At 31.7% G+C, this 16,768-nt stretch overlaps 3 protein-coding genes across 3 annotated transcripts; all 3 read right to left on the reverse strand.

Moving 5' to 3' along the window:
- Nucleotides 1-1,353: 1,353 nt before the first annotated feature.
- LOC133039936 (integrin-linked protein kinase 1) lies at nucleotides 1,354-4,920 on the reverse strand. The gene is made up of 12 exons (XM_061119071.1): nucleotides 4,469-4,920; nucleotides 4,296-4,370; nucleotides 4,122-4,217; nucleotides 3,951-4,036; nucleotides 3,738-3,858; nucleotides 3,188-3,267; nucleotides 2,691-2,753; nucleotides 2,435-2,541; nucleotides 2,259-2,344; nucleotides 1,970-2,091; nucleotides 1,767-1,878; nucleotides 1,354-1,686 (listed from the first exon to the last, which is right to left on the reverse strand). The coding sequence occupies exons 1-12, from the start codon at nucleotides 4,799-4,801 to the stop codon at nucleotides 1,582-1,584; spliced, it is 1,386 nt and encodes a 461-aa protein (XP_060975054.1). The 5' UTR covers nucleotides 4,802-4,920; the 3' UTR covers nucleotides 1,354-1,581.
- A 3,248-nt stretch (nucleotides 4,921-8,168) lies between these two features.
- Nucleotides 8,169-10,492, reverse strand: LOC115697595 (cyclic phosphodiesterase). The gene is made up of 3 exons (XM_061119067.1): nucleotides 9,905-10,492; nucleotides 9,249-9,303; nucleotides 8,169-8,758 (listed from the first exon to the last, which is right to left on the reverse strand). Exons 1-3 carry the CDS (start codon nucleotides 10,178-10,180, stop codon nucleotides 8,553-8,555), a joined length of 537 nt encoding a protein of 178 aa, XP_060975050.1. The 5' UTR covers nucleotides 10,181-10,492; the 3' UTR covers nucleotides 8,169-8,552.
- A 1,365-nt stretch (nucleotides 10,493-11,857) lies between these two features.
- On the reverse strand, nucleotides 11,858-15,491 carry LOC115697588 (cyclic phosphodiesterase). The gene is made up of 3 exons (XM_030624664.2): nucleotides 14,853-15,491; nucleotides 12,723-12,777; nucleotides 11,858-12,321 (listed from the first exon to the last, which is right to left on the reverse strand). The coding sequence occupies exons 1-3, from the start codon at nucleotides 15,243-15,245 to the stop codon at nucleotides 12,116-12,118; spliced, it is 654 nt and encodes a 217-aa protein (XP_030480524.2). The 5' UTR covers nucleotides 15,246-15,491; the 3' UTR covers nucleotides 11,858-12,115.
- Between the last annotated feature and the right edge of the window lie 1,277 nt (nucleotides 15,492-16,768).

Below are 16,768 nucleotides of genomic sequence, written 5' to 3' on the forward strand. Positions count from 1 at the left end.
CATATATATATGTTGGAAGTTTGACCATGCATGTGACAATACACCAAAAAATATTTTTTTTAAAAAAAAGTAAGGCGAATTATAGTAAAATTGTTTTCCTAAAAATTATATGTAAAATGTGTCATTAATTTTAATTTACTATATATATACCTTGTCATTTAAATCATGTGACATTACTACGAGTAATGTATTTGTGATATTCAAAGGAATTTAAAGGTTGAATGTGGATGAACAATAACCATGTAGTTTTGGTTATTTGATATTTATTTTTGTAATTATTTATTTTATTTTAGTTTTTGAGAAAAACCCCAAAGCCTACCTTTGAAGCAATGAGGTTAAAGAGAAGGTGAAAGGGAAATTGATTGTATTACTTCTTCTCATGTAAAATGAGATCATAGATACAAGAAGGATAATCAGGCCACTAAACTTTATTAATAACTTCCGATAAGACATATTTAACTAAAGTATAAATAATAATATTAAAAGTTCTAGAACAGAAAGTAAGACTAGTAAAATGAAAGTCAAAAAAATTGTATTTAAAATCTGTTAAGACTAACTTCAAAGAAAAAGTCAAGAAATCACCTACAGAATCAAGAACCACTATACCCAACCCATATCTTCCATTAAAAACATCTAGTGCAACATCTACATTAATCTTAACCAACCCTTAGCAGGCATCACTAGAACCAACAAAACCCTTAGCAGCCATCACTAGAACCGACAAGGTCAATTAATCTTTTCTTTTAAATAGCATACATACAATAATAATTTGTAAAAATAGATACAACTTATTTTAGAGGCTATAATTAATAGGGCCTGGCCATGGGACTAATTAGGTCCTAGGTGGTAGTTATAAATTACTGAGCCATTTTTTTAAAAAGAAAATGTGGTGTTTTCAAAAATTACTAAAAACATATTTGTATTTTCAAAATTAATTGTGGTGAAAGATCATTTTCGAAACACTACTGTTACAACAATAACAGTGTTCAAGAAACACAATCAAAAGTAAAACCAATCACAAAGAATAAAACTGAACTTGAGAACAATGTAAAACCAATGCTTAGCCCGTCTTAGCTTAAGCCCGATCCTTTAAAAGCATCGAAATTTGTCAACATTGGCTACTAGAATTTTCTATTTCTTGTTATACATTATAAGATTCACTAATTTTGACCATTTTCCAAAATTATGTAACAAAATGATCAGTACAATGTAAACATTCTCTTTAGTTGATTTCATACAATACCATTAAGTTGCCTAATTAATGAATCTTACCATCACAACTCAAATTACTTGTAGTAATACTTATTAAACATTGACAAGCTTGCTTAGCTATAATAAATTAAAGTTAATTAATGGTAGAAAAAAAATTATATATATAATTAAAATGTACATAAACAAGCTATATATAGACTACAAGTGATTAATTATCACATCAGAAAATCAAATGAGTAAAAACAAAACCCAAAAAAACAGATCACCCTTTTTTTTTAAGAGATATTACACAGAAAAGAAAATCTTGGCTACTGTTTTTGATGAAACAATCGATTGATTTGTAAAGAAAATTCGCCATTACTGGCGGTTTTATAAGGTGCTTGAGGAAGATCGAGTTGATGATCGCGTGCTTGAACTGGAATGATCTTTCCTTAATAAGGCTTCTAGATTTTGAAAGCATTTCAATGGCCTAACCTGTACATGTTTAGTATATATTGCTTAAAAAAAGACACTAAAATCTCAACCAAATATTGAAAATTTCGGTTTGTAGATACCTTCCAACGCCTTTTGTGAACGACAGTGTTGTGTATGGATTCGAGCTTTCTTATAATTTCTCTAAATGTTGGTCTCTTTGCAGGCTTTTCATTCCAACAGGCCTCGATTAACCTATAATATAAGCATGAAGAACTTATAAGCTGAATTGGAAAACAAAAGAAAATGGAGAAAAGAGTTGAAAGAGCTTTTGAGTTGTACTCACTCTTTAATCCCATGTGCATAAAGCTTAGCTGGAGCCTTAAAAGGTGGGCGATCACTTGCAGAATATAGTTTAGGAACTTCGGTATCTTGTTTTGCTGAAAATGGTATACAGCCTTCAATCATCTGCAATAGAGATATTATAGATATACATATATACATTAGTAAGTCTTGCCATAACAAAATAAAAATGTCATTTCTGAAGATCACCATCAAATCCTTGAAAACCAATTCTTATTGCAACATAGGTACAGGGATAAAATATAGATATTAAGAGGAAAAAAAGATATTACCTCTTGTAGAATTAAAGCAAATGAGAAGACATCAACTTTTGTATCATATTCTTCATTTTGAAAAACCTCTGGAGCCACATATCGACCTGTGTTGACAAATCAACACATTCAGAGTTACAAACAAAATATAGCTTAATCAAAATCAAATGTCAAATCGTGTATGAAGCAATACTCACAGGAAGTTTCTTGACATGTCAAAGGCTTGTCCTCCTTAACTGTTAGCAATTTGCTGACTCCAAAGTCTGCTACTTTTAGGTGCCCAGAATCATCGCGTAATATGTTTCTGTTATCTCACATGTTAACAAAATTTAAAATGAGAATGAGGATTTGGACACTAATTGTAGTTGTTTATTTTGTAACATTTACTATGAATCTTAGAATATTCAAAGAGATGCAAATTCAGTGGCAATAAAGTCCAATAAAAGAACTTACGAAGGCTCAAGATCACGGTGAATAATTGGTTCTGGCTTATTCTCGTGCAAATAACTCATTCCCCTGCAAAATATCAAAAACAGATAATTAATTTTCATCACAGTAGAATCTCTATATGAAAAATCACATAAAAGCCACCCATGTGCCTAAACCTTAAAGGGTTTTCATTTCATATAGCACTGAATTTGGATATCCCCAATATGTATACAAAATACCCAGGCATGTCTCTATATCATCTACTCAAAATGTAGGTTATCAAGATGTACTACTTGATTACTCTATTCATGTCTCTATAAGTCACTGTAGGTGTATTAATTAAGCCTCATGGAAGAGAAGAAGGATCGCTTTTAACCTATTCCATTGATTAGTAAAAGTCCATTCACTATAAATTTGCTAGGTTTTAATCTTGGGCTCAAGAGAAATGAATATCAGTATGTATTACATATGAATCAATTACATAATTGAGAATTTAAGTGCATTTTAGAAGAGTAAGAGACCTCGCAATATCCAGTGCAAATCTCAAAGCTAAAGCGGGTTTTAATGCTCCTCTTCTGTTCAAAAATGCTCTAAGGTCACCCTGCATCAAAAGACAGAAAATAAGGGTCCGAATTAGAAAGCCAATCTTAATCAATCTAACCAATGCATAGTTATCTAAGTATTAGACAATATTGGAGTTTTCATGCCAACCTGTGCTAAAACAGTATAGAGTAAAGAAATTCATACAAAATCAGTTAAGTTATGCAATTCAGAAAGTAAATGGAAGCCCAGAGTTAGCCATCAAAATTATGAAATAGATTAATATATTAATATAGGTGAAAGAGACTAGCCGCACTCACAAATAACAAAGGAGTGAATTAAACTATATTTGAGGGGGAACCAGTGAAATCAAATATTTATTAATAAGATGATTGTCAAGAAAATGATATTCAATGCTCTGTTCTTCTTGTAAGAAAATAAGATGATTTATCAATCTATTTCACTGTAATTAGATTAGCTACTTCATTCCATTAGACTCTATAACAATAAAAATATAGAGATGAGAAAAACCTTGGGTAAATACTCTGTCACAATCATCATTGGACTACTTTGAGTCACAGCACCAAGAAATTGAACTACATTTGGATGCCTTATCTTCTGATACAATGCAAGTTCATCTCTAAATGCCCGTCTGCCAACAGAAAAGGGGGTTAGTTTCAATAACCCATTACATTCAAAACTGAAAAACAATTAACAAGAATCTTCAAGATATAAAAAACTCACACTTTATCATCATCTGTAATGACTCCCTCCTCAAGCTTTTTCACAGCAACCTCAATTCCGCGCCAGGATGCCATTCGAAAGGTTCCCTGAGAAATCCAGCACAAAGGTTTGAATTTTAATTAACATTTTTCATTCTATAAAACATCAATAATACAAGTATGTAAATGTTACCTTATCAATCTGAACACTGTTTGTGAAATCAAGCTCCTTTGGATCAATTTCATATTCAGGAACCTCACGAGCATGATTAACATGCATAGAAGACATCTAAAAAAAACACACAAATCAATACACAAAAACATTTACATAATACAAAACTATCAAGATTAAAAGAACTTTACTTACCAAAGGCTTAGCACCACGTTTCTCCAAAAGCTTAATTACTTCATCGTGTTTATAATGAATTGCATCAGCAATAGGCTGTTGTTACCATTGTTTCAACCATCAATTATTAACTTTACTCAACAAAAATAATTAAAAAAAAAAAAGTTAGCCCATAAATTCAGAGTTTTTCTTACAGTGCTACCCCATCGATCTTTAGTATCAAGCTGAGCACCACGATCAAGCAACAACTGAACAACGTCGTTCAATCCTTGACAAGCGGCGACATGAAGAGCAGTCCGATCATCAATATCGCGAAAATTAACATCGATACCTGAGTCCAAAATCTCACGAATCCCATCCAAATCACCTTCGTTAGCCAAGTACATAAGCTTCACTCTAGGATCGATCTTCACCGAATCTTCGTCTTCGTCTTCTTCGTTCAGCTTCCTCTCCGTACTAGCTCGCTCCGGCGCCATGGATGACTGCTTCCCCAGTGTGAATCTCAACGCCGTCGTTTTGGTCTCCATTTCTTCTTCCCAAATTTTTTTTCAAAATAATAAAAATAAAAATTGGAAAATATTTAGCTAAAATTTCGGGACGGTTTTATTTTTTTTCGGTTGGTAAAATAGCGAGCGAGTGGGGTCCACTTGCTTAAAAGATTATGCAATACGCGTGTGCCAGCTTGGTGGTGGCGCGTGAAACGATAACTGATGTTTATGCCGTTAGTTAACGGCGTATGCGTCGGTGGAGTAGAGTGGAAGAAAGTGACGGTGCCGTTAAGAAAAGTCACTGTGGACAAGCTGTTTGTTTGGGTTGGTTGGTTAGTTACGTGTGTTTGTGTGAAGAAAGTCAATGTTTGACCTGGATGGATTCTGATTGGTTAGCTGGCTTTGGCTGCTAAATCCTATTTTCCTATTTCCTAGGATGAAGCAATGGAAGGTTTTATTTTGCATTATCTTTTTCAGAAACGCTGTCGTTTTGTGGTTGTGCCTTTAAAATGACAAAATTATGTGAACGTGAGTTTATAATAATGGAAATGAAAATAATAAGAGGCACTCTAAATTAGGTACTATAAGATATGATGTATGTTATTTGGTAGAAGTGAAGTTAGAAATAATTTGGAATTTTTTTTTTTTTGAATTTTGATATGTAATAAAATATGTTTTTTAATTTTTCTGTTTTAATTATTGAGGTTTTTTAATTTAAGAATTTTTATTTAATTTTACTAATATGATAATTATCTATTTATTAAATTGTGTCCCCGAACTTTGATATTTATAAAATCATATCTCCTAAACTTTTACATGTACCGAATTGTATTCTCTAAATTTTTATCTATTTTAATTTTTTTTTAGTAAAATTAGACAAAAATTCTTAAATCTAACAATTTTAATAGCTCGAGGGATTTTTAACAATTCAAAAAGTTCAAATGTTAAAATTCAGGGAGTAAAAATCTAAATTAGCCTAAAATTTAAGTAGAGTAATTATCTTAGAAAATAATTTTATAAAATAAATAAAAATTAAACGGGTCTCCTGGTGGCGGGGATGCTATCCCTATCCGCACTCCGTTTAATATTCAAAGATAAAATATAATTCCAATCTTCACTCTATTCTCTATTTAAGCAAGAAATTTTATCCTATTAAGAACGTATTAAATTTCTAAATGTAAACGTCATATAAAAGAAATCATTTTTAATGTATGTTGTCACCTTAGAATTTTCTTATTATTGTAAAAATTTGTCATTCTTTAGAAGGAATATTTTTGGTTTATTTCTACAAAGAAAAGTAGAAAGAAAATTGTGTTGTTCTTATCTAGAAAGTTTGCTAGTGAAAAATATAAATATGAGATGAGACTAATTCTAGTTCACAAGAATGAAAGAATTGAGTAAGCTTTACAACTAGACATCCTAGTGGATAATCCTTGATGACGTGGATCCATGTGGGCCATATACACTCTCTCTTATCATTCATTTTTTTTATCATCACAAAAAGTCATTCTTTATCATCATCTAATCATCTATCATGAGTGGCTATTTTAATAAACTCTTCACTAATAAAAAATTATAGTATTATTAAAGTATATTTAATAATAGCATCAAAATGGTAGATTCCTTTGTTATTTCTTGAAATTACCACCTAACTAAGCTACCTTTCTTTCTTTGGAACCCCACTTGCCCCTCTTCAAACATCTTTTAATATAAAATTATACTACATGAAAATGAAAATTATGTTGAAGATTTCTTAAATGATTATTTCACTAGATTTTTTTTTGTCAATTTTGGCATTCAGAAATATTTTTTGGTCTATTTATTTTTATAATTACGTACGTTGTAGTTATTTAAGATCACTTATAAATTTTTTAAATTTTAAATAGTTTATAATACCGAAAATAAAATTTAAATAGATACCTACCATGTATATAAGAAAAAACATATGTTTAACTAAATCTTATTTTCGACATTATAAATTATTTGATTTTTTTAAAAAAATAATTACAGATAGTCTTAAATAACTATAACATACACGATTATAAAAAAAACTAATTTTTTTTTTTCTAAATATCAAAATAGATAAAAATTCTATCAAAATATTCCTTTAGAAATGTATTGTAGACGTACCTTATACTATATCAATCTATATGACTTGTCCTTATTTTCTCAATAAATATTGTATTTAGGTAACCTAGCTACCCAACTTGTATATTTTGGCAATCCCATTGTATAGTATTTGTATTCTATTATCAAATTGATTAGCATTTTGTATTTGCCAAATTGACTAGTACTTTCTCATTAACAACAACCATTGACTAATTATGACTTAGCAACTTTTCTTACTTATTTTGAAATATAGTAACTTTATATTATTTAAAATAAAACATTTTAATCACATTGTATCTAGTAATAAAACATGTTAATCACATGATTTCTATACCAAAAACAAAAAACTCTCCCATGGTAAAGAGTTTTGCTCTACCTAAGAAGCTTCATACTTGAATAACAAATTAACCATGTGATTATTTGAGCTACCCCATTTTTTACTCTATTTTACTTATTAAGAAATCACAAATTATCTATTTATTATTGAAGAAAAATGTGAGTTGTCATAATATATATAATTAAGAAATCACAAATTATTTATTTATTATTGAAGAAAAATGTGAGTTGTCATAATATATATAAAATTTACTTTGTATATGAAAATGATTCCTTACATTATATAAATACTAGGTACTATTAATTAATTTTTTATCCATCGTGTACAAACATTGGTAGAACAAAACAAGACATAAACAATTTTTTTTAATGAAAATGTAAATTGTAAGCTTAAGATGTGGGCTTAATTAAAAAAAAAAAAATGGGATTTTTTTTTAATTTTTATTAAGCTATGATCTAATTGAATATTGTTCAAATTCTTAGGTCAAAGTCAAACCCTAAAAAGTATTTCCAATATTTTTTATTTTGCATAAAAAAGAAAAAGCCCTTTCTTATTCTTAAATATTTAATTATATACATAGCTTATGTTTTTTTAGATCTCTATGCTAAATTTAATAATCTTTTAAAATAACAAGGTTGTTTCTTTAAGATTTTTAATTAATTATTTTAAACAAAAACCACAATATGACAAAATTATGATTAAAAAAAGAAAAACAAAGTTATATATACAAGTTTCACACCTTCCTTCAAGTTCAAGTTAGTTCAAGTTTGACATATTGAACAATCTCTTCCTTTCTTTCTCTATTAACTTCAATACCCTTAATCCTTATCCATCATAGAAAGTTGAAACTCAATAAATTTGTTAACCTTTTCTTCCTCCTAAGCTAAACCATAATAGTGTCTATTCACATATAGCTTTCAAATGATGCCTTCTTAATTTTGAATTAGTTGCTAACAAGACTTTGTCGGTTCAAACTAGACTTAATGTCGAAGTCCAACCTTTAGATTTGGTGTTTTTCGTTTTCGAGTACTATAAATACTTGTAATTGAATATTGTTACAAGGCACCAATAATATTAAACACCAGACGAATATATGAACTTCACGCTCTTGTATTATTGTAGTGCCCAACACCTTCAAACTCGGAACATCTCTTGCCCTATACATTATTCCTAATTATTTCGAGTTTCTTTTGCATAGCCATAATTGGAATTTTCTTAACCCAATTGACCTTTCAAAAGATTTGACTAAGCTAAAGAAGAAAATTCCTTCAAACTATTTGGCCTAGATGACAACTTCATTAAACATCTCAAAATCAAACAACATTCCAAGTATTGTGAGAAGATCTACTTGGGTTCGAGGTTGCATTCGAAAATCTTTTCCCAAGACTCGAGAGTTTTGTCTTCTGGGTCGGTTTTGTACAACGCGAGGCGAGATATAGGGAAGCTCAAGCTACTAAGGCTATCATCAAGAATGTTAGCTCTGTCTCGAGCCTTTTTCATCTCATCCTCTGTTAAATCTGCGTAGAGGATGCTTAAATGCGGCATGTATGCTACGAAAAAATGAAAATGAGAAGAAGAAAATGTCATCACACAAGATGAGAAAAGAAAGAAACAATTATATATCCTTATGCCTTATCTAACACCAAACAAACTTTCTTCAATTGAACATGAATTAGTTTTGTAATAATCCAGAATCAAAGGCAGTAATATCGAATCCAATTAAGCGAATTCACTTTTCGAAAGGAAAAACAAAAAACTAAATTGAAACCTAAATCAAGAAACCATATGTAACATGTACACAAATAAATTGAAAACAACAATTCAATTCAATAAATATAAGGACTTAGAATAAATATTTTTATGCAATAAGCTCACCTGAGTTCATCCCAAGTTTCAAAATTTAACAAGACTTACAAGTGATTTTGATTTAATATTCTTAAGTGATATGTTTATAAACTATCTTTTCAACTTTTTTATTCAATAGTTAGCTAAACAAACCAAGAATTCAAGAATATTTTAAGAGCAAACATAATGACTTACGTGTTGATCTCTTGTAGCCAAAATGTTCAGAGCAATGTGAACAAGCTTCAACTACCTAAACAAATGAGAAGAAAATCATAATCCATCATACATAAATTATAAGAACAAATATGAATTTCACCCCTCGAATTATAACACTCATATAGGATTTTTTTTCCCGAATTATTTCTTTTTCGTAAAAAAATTCCTCTCGAATTATGGAAATAATTACAAATTTTCCCCTTTATTTCGATCATTTTTGCAAACAACTTCCTGTTATAACTCCAGTAATTCAAGAGTTCATGTTTAAAGTCATTAAACACGATTCCAACTAGCTTAAGTTAGTTAAATAAGTCCTAATACTATAATTATACTAATAGTTTGTGACTACATCAATAAATTATCTCAAAAAATGAACGAAATACAATCCAACAATTTTCATAATTCAATGATTGAAAATCCTATTTATTCTAACAATAATATAACATCACACACAACAGAAATTGAGTCTAAAAATGAGTGATGCATTTCATCAAACACCTTGCAAACAATCTTCAATACCAAACTAACTCAAATACCCATTAACCCAAAAACACAAAACATCATATTCATCAACTAATTGACTCAAAAATCATAACAAAACAATAAAAATGTGTTCTTTTGAATTTTTGGTTTACCTCAGTGGTTGGGTGAATTGGAAGGTACAATACACCAGACCCTATAGTGATTGGATCAAAGGTAACATTGTAAGCTTTGAGAGGTTGAGAAATTGATGATCTGAAGTTGTTGAGAGCTTCATCAAGACTCAAACTTATGGCCCTAACGACTGTGATGTGGGGTTGGAATTGGGGTCCACCGAACTCAGCTCGAAGATACTCCATGAGTTTCTTCACTCTGGTTACAACCTCATCAGGTGGAATTGCCCACACTGAATACATCTCCTTCTTCTCCATTACAACCTCTTCTGGTTTTTGGGTAAAACAGAGAAAGCCAATATCAATTTGAGTGTGAAAATGTTAAATAAAAAAAATGTTACTTAGAAGTTTTGTCTCAAAGTATTATTGGAATTGTTTTATTAGTTAGAAGAAAATGGTATTATGGTTTAGATCTCTTCCCCACTCATTTTAGCTTAGACAATTTCGGAGACCACGTGTCAGTTATAGGAGTCTTATATCTCATTGATATGTATTTCGTGGGTTCCTATTCCATTAAGATTGGCACTGCCACATCTAACTAGCCTTCCAAAGAGTCAAGCATAATCCCTCCCGGGAAGAGTTGTGGTAGATTTTTCATCCTATTAAATAGGTCACAATACTATAATTATACTAAAAATTCGTGGCGACATTAATAAATTGATTCGTGGTGCATATCTCTTTCTTACTTATTCGGTAGCTTAGACAATCTTAGAGACCATGTGTCAGTTATAGGAGTCTTATATATCTCATCTTCTCTTAATTGAGACATCAGTATGCACCTCATGGGTTGATATTCTATTAAGATTGGCACTGCCACGACTAGCTAGTCTCCCAAAAGGTCAAGTATAATCCCTCCTATGAGGATATGTGGTGAGTTTCCATCCCATTAAATAAGTCCTAATACTATAATTATATTAATAATTCGTAGCGACATCAATAAATTGATTCATGGTGCATATTTCTTCCATACCCTTTCGGTAGCTTAGACAATCGCAAGAACTATGTGTCAGTTATATAAGTTTTATATTTCATCATCTCTTAATTGAGTTATTGGTATGCATCTCGTATGTTCTCATTTAATTAAGGATGACACTGCCACAACAAGCTAGACTCTTAAAAGAACAAGCATAATCTCTCCTATAAGGGGCTTTGCTGGTTTTTCATGCCATTAAGTATTATAGATATTGTTTGATTAATTTTTTTTTTTATTTAAATCGTACTCCTTAAATTTTCATCGTATCTGTAATAAAATTAAATGGAAGTGTTTGAATCCATGTTAATAATTGAGTAAAAAACTTTAATATGATTTATATATATTTAATTGATCTAAATTTTATCCAATTATACTGCAGTAGCTTTAACTTTCTAAAAGTAAAATTCTTAATTTATTGATTCAATCCAAACTCTTTTATTCCTCTTAAATTTAAGGTCCAATCAAAGACCTAAGACTAACTAAAAAGACTTATAGTGTTGTTAAAAGAGAAAAATACACTTTGGTAACTCAAACTTTGAGCAATTTTTCTAACTTTCAGCAACTAGTCTTCCAATATTTTTATGGAATATCTAAACCATTGTTAGAAATAAATATTTTGACAAATACTAGTAATGCTTTGAAAAAATATAAGAACTAATGATGAAAAATTATTTCTTCAATCATGTGATTTGAATTTTACTCCATCCAGAATAGAAGGAAAAAAAATTATAAGTGAAGCATTAACTTTGATAGACCAAATAAAACATACACAAATTACTAATATATTATTGAGTAATTGACAGTAAAATCCTTTTATATTTTAATTTTTATACACTTAACTCTTTATCTTCTTTTTTTTTGGCAAAATTATCTTAAATTTACTTTTTTTTTTACAAATTTGAAACATCAGTTAAATATCACTTTTAAATACCAATTAGATGACCACTGTGTACACCTGTGTATACGTGAAAGTAAAATTTTAAAGCCAATATAATAATAATACAGTATCGGTAACAAAATATATATAATTTGAGTATGTATCGAGCATTGCTCGATTTATTAATAGAATTAAAACTTCATTCAACATCTCAAATCATCAAACAACATGCCAAAATTGTCCATAACTTTTAACTGAAAATAGCACATATGGTTAAGTTTAAAGTTCTTCGAACAACTTGCAAGCCATGACATTAAAGAAAAGGGTATTATGAGAGAATAATCTACTTGGGATCGAGGCTGCATTCGGCAATCTTTTCCCAAGACTTGAGAGTTTTGTCTTCGGTGTCTGTTTTGTACAAAGCGAGACGAGTTATAGGGAAGGTCAGGCCACTAAGGCTGTCGTCAAGTATGTTAGCTTTCTCTTGAGCTTTTTTCTTCTCATCCTCGGTTAAGTCCGAGTAGAGGATGCTTAAATGAGGCATGTATGCTGCAAGACATGAAAATGGTATCACAAGATGAGAAAAGAAAACACTTATCGAACACCAAAACTAGTTTCGGGTATTTGAATAAGAACAAGCACCAAAGACTCCGAAAGTTAATCTTGTATTCAACTTCTGGTTCAAAGTTCAGAATAAGCAAATTCAGTTTTCGGCAAAGACATAAGAAGAAGACTAATTTTTGTTTCGAAAGACACTTTTCGATTGTGTTTACTTACTTTTCTAACACTCTCAAAGTTCCTAAAAAGTGCAGCAAAAATTAATACCCCATAAACTAAAAGGTCACCTCAGTTCATGTCAAGTTCAAAACTTTTAGAAGATTAAGTGATTTATAATATTTCAATTTTCATAGCAAAATCAATATTAAATCCATCAATAAAACATGACTTACGTGTTGAGCTGTTGTAACCAAAATGTTCACAGCAATGTGATGAAGCTTCCACTACCTAAACAAGATAACAAAACTGATAATCATCATTATACATAAAACAACAATGAAAGATGAAAGTGAACAAGCTTCCTCCACCATGACATCCAACCCAAGTGCATAAACTCTTTGATGTGTTCTTTACACAAAGTTAAGTCCTTGACAATGGGATCTTAACATAAATGGGAAACAAATTTAGTGTATCTTGATTTGAAGTGTGGGAATTTTGGTCATGAAGTTGGGTTGTTGAGAAATTTGAGGGCTTAAAAGTTGGATTGGATCAGAATTTTCTAGGTGGAATTATTCCTGAGGAGATTGGGAACTAGAAAGAGCTACAAGAATTGTCACTTGGAACCAACATTTTCGATGGTGGGATTCCGCGGCCTCAGTTGGATTCTTATAGGAGCTTAAGAAGTTGAACTTGAGTCACAACCTCTTGTATTGGTTAGTTAACTAACTTAACTACCTTTTTGTGACAGTCAGTAGTCCCATGATCCGTAAGGGGAAACACCGGGTAAGCTGTGCAATCCCACACCGCCTGGGAAGGTCAAGTGGGATGATTCTGAGACTGTGTAGGTATGGGACTACACAGTTGAATAGAGCTTAAATGGATTGATTGGTACTACCTATGTCAACAAGGTGCATCTTGTTTTTCGGTAGCCCATCACGAAAGAACTCCACAGTTAAGCGTGCTTGACCTGGGAGCAATTTCAGGATGGGTGACCTCCTGGGAAGTTTTCCCAGGAAGCGTGCGAGTGAGGACAAAGCACGCTAGAAACACTCGTGTTGGTCTGTAGGGTCAGTCATCGATCCAGGAAGCAGCCAGAGTGGCGTACTCGTGTATAAGAGTCATTAGTCCGTGGGTGTAAGGGCCCAATGGAGGCTTGAAGCGGGGACGTTACAAATGGTATCAGAGCCTTGACCCAGCCGGAAGTGTGGTCGACGAGGACGTCGAACCCCGTAAGGGGGGGTGATCAGGATGCCGCAGTCCCGTGATCCGTAAGTGGGAAACACCGGGTAGCCGTGCAATCCCACACCGCCCAGGAAGGTCGAGTGGGATGATTCCGAGACCGTGTAGGTATGGGACTACACAGTTGAATAGAGCTTAAATGGATTGATTGGTACTACCTATGTCAACAAGGTGCATCTTGTTTTTCGGTAGCCCATCACGAAAGAACTCCACAGTTAAGCGTGCTTGACCTGGGAGCAATTTCAGGATGGGTGACCTCCTGGGAAGTTTTCCCAGGAAGCGTGCGAGTGAGGACAAAGCACGCTAGAAACACTCGTGTTGGTCTGTAGGGTCAGTCATCGATCCAGGAAGCAGCCAGAGTGGCGTACTCGTGTATAAGAGTCATTAGTCCGTGGGTGTAAGGGCCCAATGGAGGCTTGAAGCGGGGACGTTACTTTTGGTCTTGGGTGGTAATAGGTTTGAGTGGTGAAATCCCATAGTTGTCAATACATAAACTTGAAATTAGGATCACAATAATGAGCACAGCCTTTTATCAAACAATCTACAAAAACTAAACTCAAATTACCCATTAAGCCAAAAACACAAACAAGATAAAGAAAAATGAAAATCATATACACAATACAAAGCATTATAGCATTATAATGAAGTCAACAAATTAAAAAAGTCAACAAATTAGGATCACAATCAGTTTCACACAACAGAGTGGTCTCAAAATGAGTAAAGCTTTTTATCAAACTCCTTACAAACAATCTAAACAAATACCCATCAAACCAAAACACAAACCAAAGATAAAAAAGTGATCTTTTTAGAATTACCTCAGTGGAACACACTGGTAATACAAGCATTATATGTAGTTATATACTGCTTTGACTTTCATCATACATAACAACAATGAAAGATCAAAGTGAACAAGCTTCCACCATAGCACACACAAGCAAAGCCTTATACTCCTTTGACTTTTCATCAGAGATGAAAAAGTCAATCATTTTTTTCAGTTCACACAACAAATTGATCTCAAATTGAGTAAAGCATTTTATCAAACACCTTACAAACAATCTAACAAACACCCATTAATCCAAAAACACAAACCAAAACATAAAAAAGTGATCTTTTTTCTTCTTTACCTGATTGGTTGGATGAATGAGAAGATAAACACACTGATAAAAGAAAGTCCCAATAGCCACACGGTCAACGGTAACATCATAAGCTTTAAGACCTTCACAAGCTGTTTTGAGCTTCTTAACAGCATCTTCAGGAGTCAAACTTATGGCTCCAACAACTGTAATGTGGGGTTCAAATTGGGGTCCTTCAAACTCAGCTCGAAGACCCTCCATGAGTTTCTTGACTCTGGTGATCACCTCATCAGGTGGAATTGCCCACACTGAATAAATCTCCTTCTGTATTAGCTCTGATGGGATTGGTTCTGGGGTAGCCATGGAAATTGATAAGAGGAAAAGAGAAAAACCCAGGAGTCCGAAAAGGGCGAGGAATCTGATTATGTGGAGATTGTGAAACATTCATGGGAATTGTTGGAGATGGGAAGGAATAAAAAAGCCATCTTTGGTGTTGGGAATTGAAAGTGGTATATAATTGAGTGAATTGGGGTGTGGGTTTTGAAAATAATAATTAGTAATGATTGGTTGGGATGAGGAAGAAGAAGAAGAAGATGGTGAAGTAGTGAAGAGGAAGATGGGTTCTCCTTAGTTTGAGGGGAGAATGTGTTTGGGACAATACCATGTGGGACACCTAAGTATACTCGTGCACTCATATTTGGTTATATTTATTTAAGATATCTTGTTAAATTTGGAGAAATTTAGAAATCTGTTTTATAAAAGTTATTAATTGGACAATGTGTTTTGTTAAATGACAAAATAGACCTTGTATTTTCTAAAATAGTACAAATAGGACCCTGAATTGATTTTTTGTCAAAATAAAGTTTAATTATAATCCGATCTAAAAGTGATATGACAAAACTGTTTACATTTTTTGTATCTGTTCGTATTAAGTATTGTCTTTTAAGTTGGTTGTATTAAAAAAAAAGTTGTCAAAAATTAAACTCAGGGTCCTATTTTTACTATTTTAGAAAATACAGGGTCCATTTTATCATTTAACAGAACACAAAGTCCAATCTGTAACTTTTACAAAACACAGAGTCTAAAATGGTATTTACCCAATTTAGAATAATTTAAAGTCAAAAATAGAGTTTAAATAGTCTATTTTACACGTGTATAAAATAAAAGAGTTGCATGCATTAGACTATTTGAACTCTGTTTTCAGTGTGTTAAAGTTTTTTAAACTCTTAAAATCTTGCAAGATATCTTAAATAACTACAATATAGACGATCATAAAAAAATTAGACGAAAATTTTTTATGAAATGCCAAAACGGCGTATAGGGGTGCATTGAGGTGCATTGTAGAAGTATCATCAATTTTATATATTGTTACAGTGAACATTCTATTACAATTTATTAGTCAAGTTTCATATCTATAAACATATGTAACTATATATATTTTTTATTTTTTTTCCATGACGATGTTCGTTATAGTTATAACATCATTTTTATAAATTTTAAAAAAGTTGAATAGTTTACATGTCAAAAAATAAGTTTGAAGTTTTTTAAATACGCGTAGTAAATTGAGATATTAGGAACTTTGTTTTCGATACTATAAACTATTCAGAATTTTCAAAAATTTATAGAGATGATATTATAACTTTAACAAATACCGATAGAGAAAAAATTAAAAAGAAATATTTTGACATATAATTTCGAACACAGGTCAACTTTTTTTTGACAGAAAAGTTCAGTGTATTAAAAGAGGTAGTTGGGTATCACAAAAAGGGAACCCTCCCTATTAATAAAGTCTTTACAGTGCCCATCAATTCTAGCAGTTTTTGCCACTACATCAGCAGCTTCATTATCTACCCTTTTAATAAAGACAAAGCTACAAGAATTAAATAACTTAACCAACTTCCAAATTTCAAAGAAAACTGCTCTGGCTTTCCAACAAGGAGGAAAGCTTTCTTCAACAATCGCCTTGA

Source organism: Cannabis sativa, chromosome 7, assembly GCF_029168945.1.
Source record: "Cannabis sativa cultivar Pink pepper isolate KNU-18-1 chromosome 7, ASM2916894v1, whole genome shotgun sequence".
NCBI classification, from domain to species: Eukaryota; Viridiplantae; Streptophyta; class Magnoliopsida; order Rosales; family Cannabaceae; genus Cannabis; species Cannabis sativa.